The sequence below is a fragment of the Priapulus caudatus genome, unplaced genomic scaffold, assembly GCF_000485595.1.
Source record: "Priapulus caudatus unplaced genomic scaffold, Priapulus_caudatus-5.0.1 Scaffold2050, whole genome shotgun sequence".
NCBI classification, from domain to species: Eukaryota; Metazoa; Priapulida; class Priapulimorpha; order Priapulimorphida; family Priapulidae; genus Priapulus; species Priapulus caudatus.
Window position 1 is genome coordinate 28,805 of NW_014579111.1, and position 1,252 is coordinate 30,056.

The window sequence follows — 1,252 nt, forward strand, 5'->3', positions numbered from 1 at the left end:
GACAGACAGACAGACAGACAGATAGCTAAATAGATAGATCTATCTGTCTATGTGTATAAGTACTTCTCAACGTATACACCGGCAAACACCGCGACATACTCACCACTCGCCGACACGATGACTGGCTGAGACATTCGCTGTTCGCCGAGAGGCGGAAGATTCAGTATAATCGCCAACACGGAGCCGAGGTTCGTGCCGAACCACAAACACGGCGCCGTGAAGTTGTCTACAACAACAACAAACAACAACAACAACAATAACAACAACAACAACAACAACAATAATAAGAAACTGTAATAAACAACAATGGCAAACAACAAGGGTGGACAGCAAGAAAAGTAATATTAGATAACAACAATGAATAATATCAACAATAAGCAACAACAACAACAACAACAACAACAACAACAACAACAATAATAATAATAAACTACAATAATATAAACACCTGCCATTACAAAAGTACATGCAAGCAGCACTAAGTATATCCTTGAAGTCTTCCACGCTAGAGGAAAAGGGTTAACTGTTAGTAGTGAAATGATGACGTAATAGTGTTTAATGTTCACCTGTTTCTGCATATAGGAGTACGATGTGACAACAGCGAATGCTCACCTGTTTTTCGCGTGTAGGAGTCGACAAACAGCAGACATTGTACTGCCTCTGACGACACGTTGTCGAGACTGGAGACGCTCGAGCTCCGCGAGCGCGAGAACGCCGTGTCCGCCTTATCTGAAAACACAAGGCGCACGTCTCCGTTGACGACGACATCATTTTTTTTCTCTATTTTTTTTCCGTGTTACTTTACATTATCGCGTTTTATTTCGCTTTATTTATTATGTTATTCTATTATCTATTTTCATTTCTTTTATATTATTATTATCATTTTATATATAATATTATATTACTTTATATTATATTATTATTATTACAACGTATTATATATTATCATGACTATCGATGATCAATGACTCACCGATGGCGCCATCTATCAGTAAAGATCTATATTCAGAACTCGACCTTGAAGATTTTAACACGGATTTTGTGCGGATTTTATCCTACTCTCTGTTTTACCTACTTAATATCTCATTCTGACACTTTCAACAATGCCTTTGACTGTCTGCATCAGTTAACAGGTTCAGTGTGTGTGTGTATCTATATCAGAGCTTTATCAATTGTCACAACTTATAAAAAAACATGGTGTTATAAAGCTGTTATCATCATCCATGATTCTTTTACTTCGATCTAAATACAT

At 37.0% G+C, this 1,252-nt stretch overlaps 1 protein-coding gene across 1 annotated transcript in view; it reads right to left on the minus strand.

The window, feature by feature from the left end:
• Positions 1–135: 135 nt before the first annotated feature.
• The window catches only part of LOC106818138 (probable basic-leucine zipper transcription factor Q), an 11,593-nt gene continuing 10,476 nt past the window's right edge, over positions 136–1,252 (minus strand). Inside the window, exons 3-4 of the mRNA XM_014822856.1 lie at positions 613–729; positions 136–226 (exon numbers count right to left, since the gene is read on the minus strand). Coding sequence (XP_014678342.1) covers positions 161–226; positions 613–729 — 183 coding nt within the window. The 3' untranslated portion in view covers positions 136–160. The remainder of the gene's footprint in view (positions 227–612; positions 730–1,252) is intronic.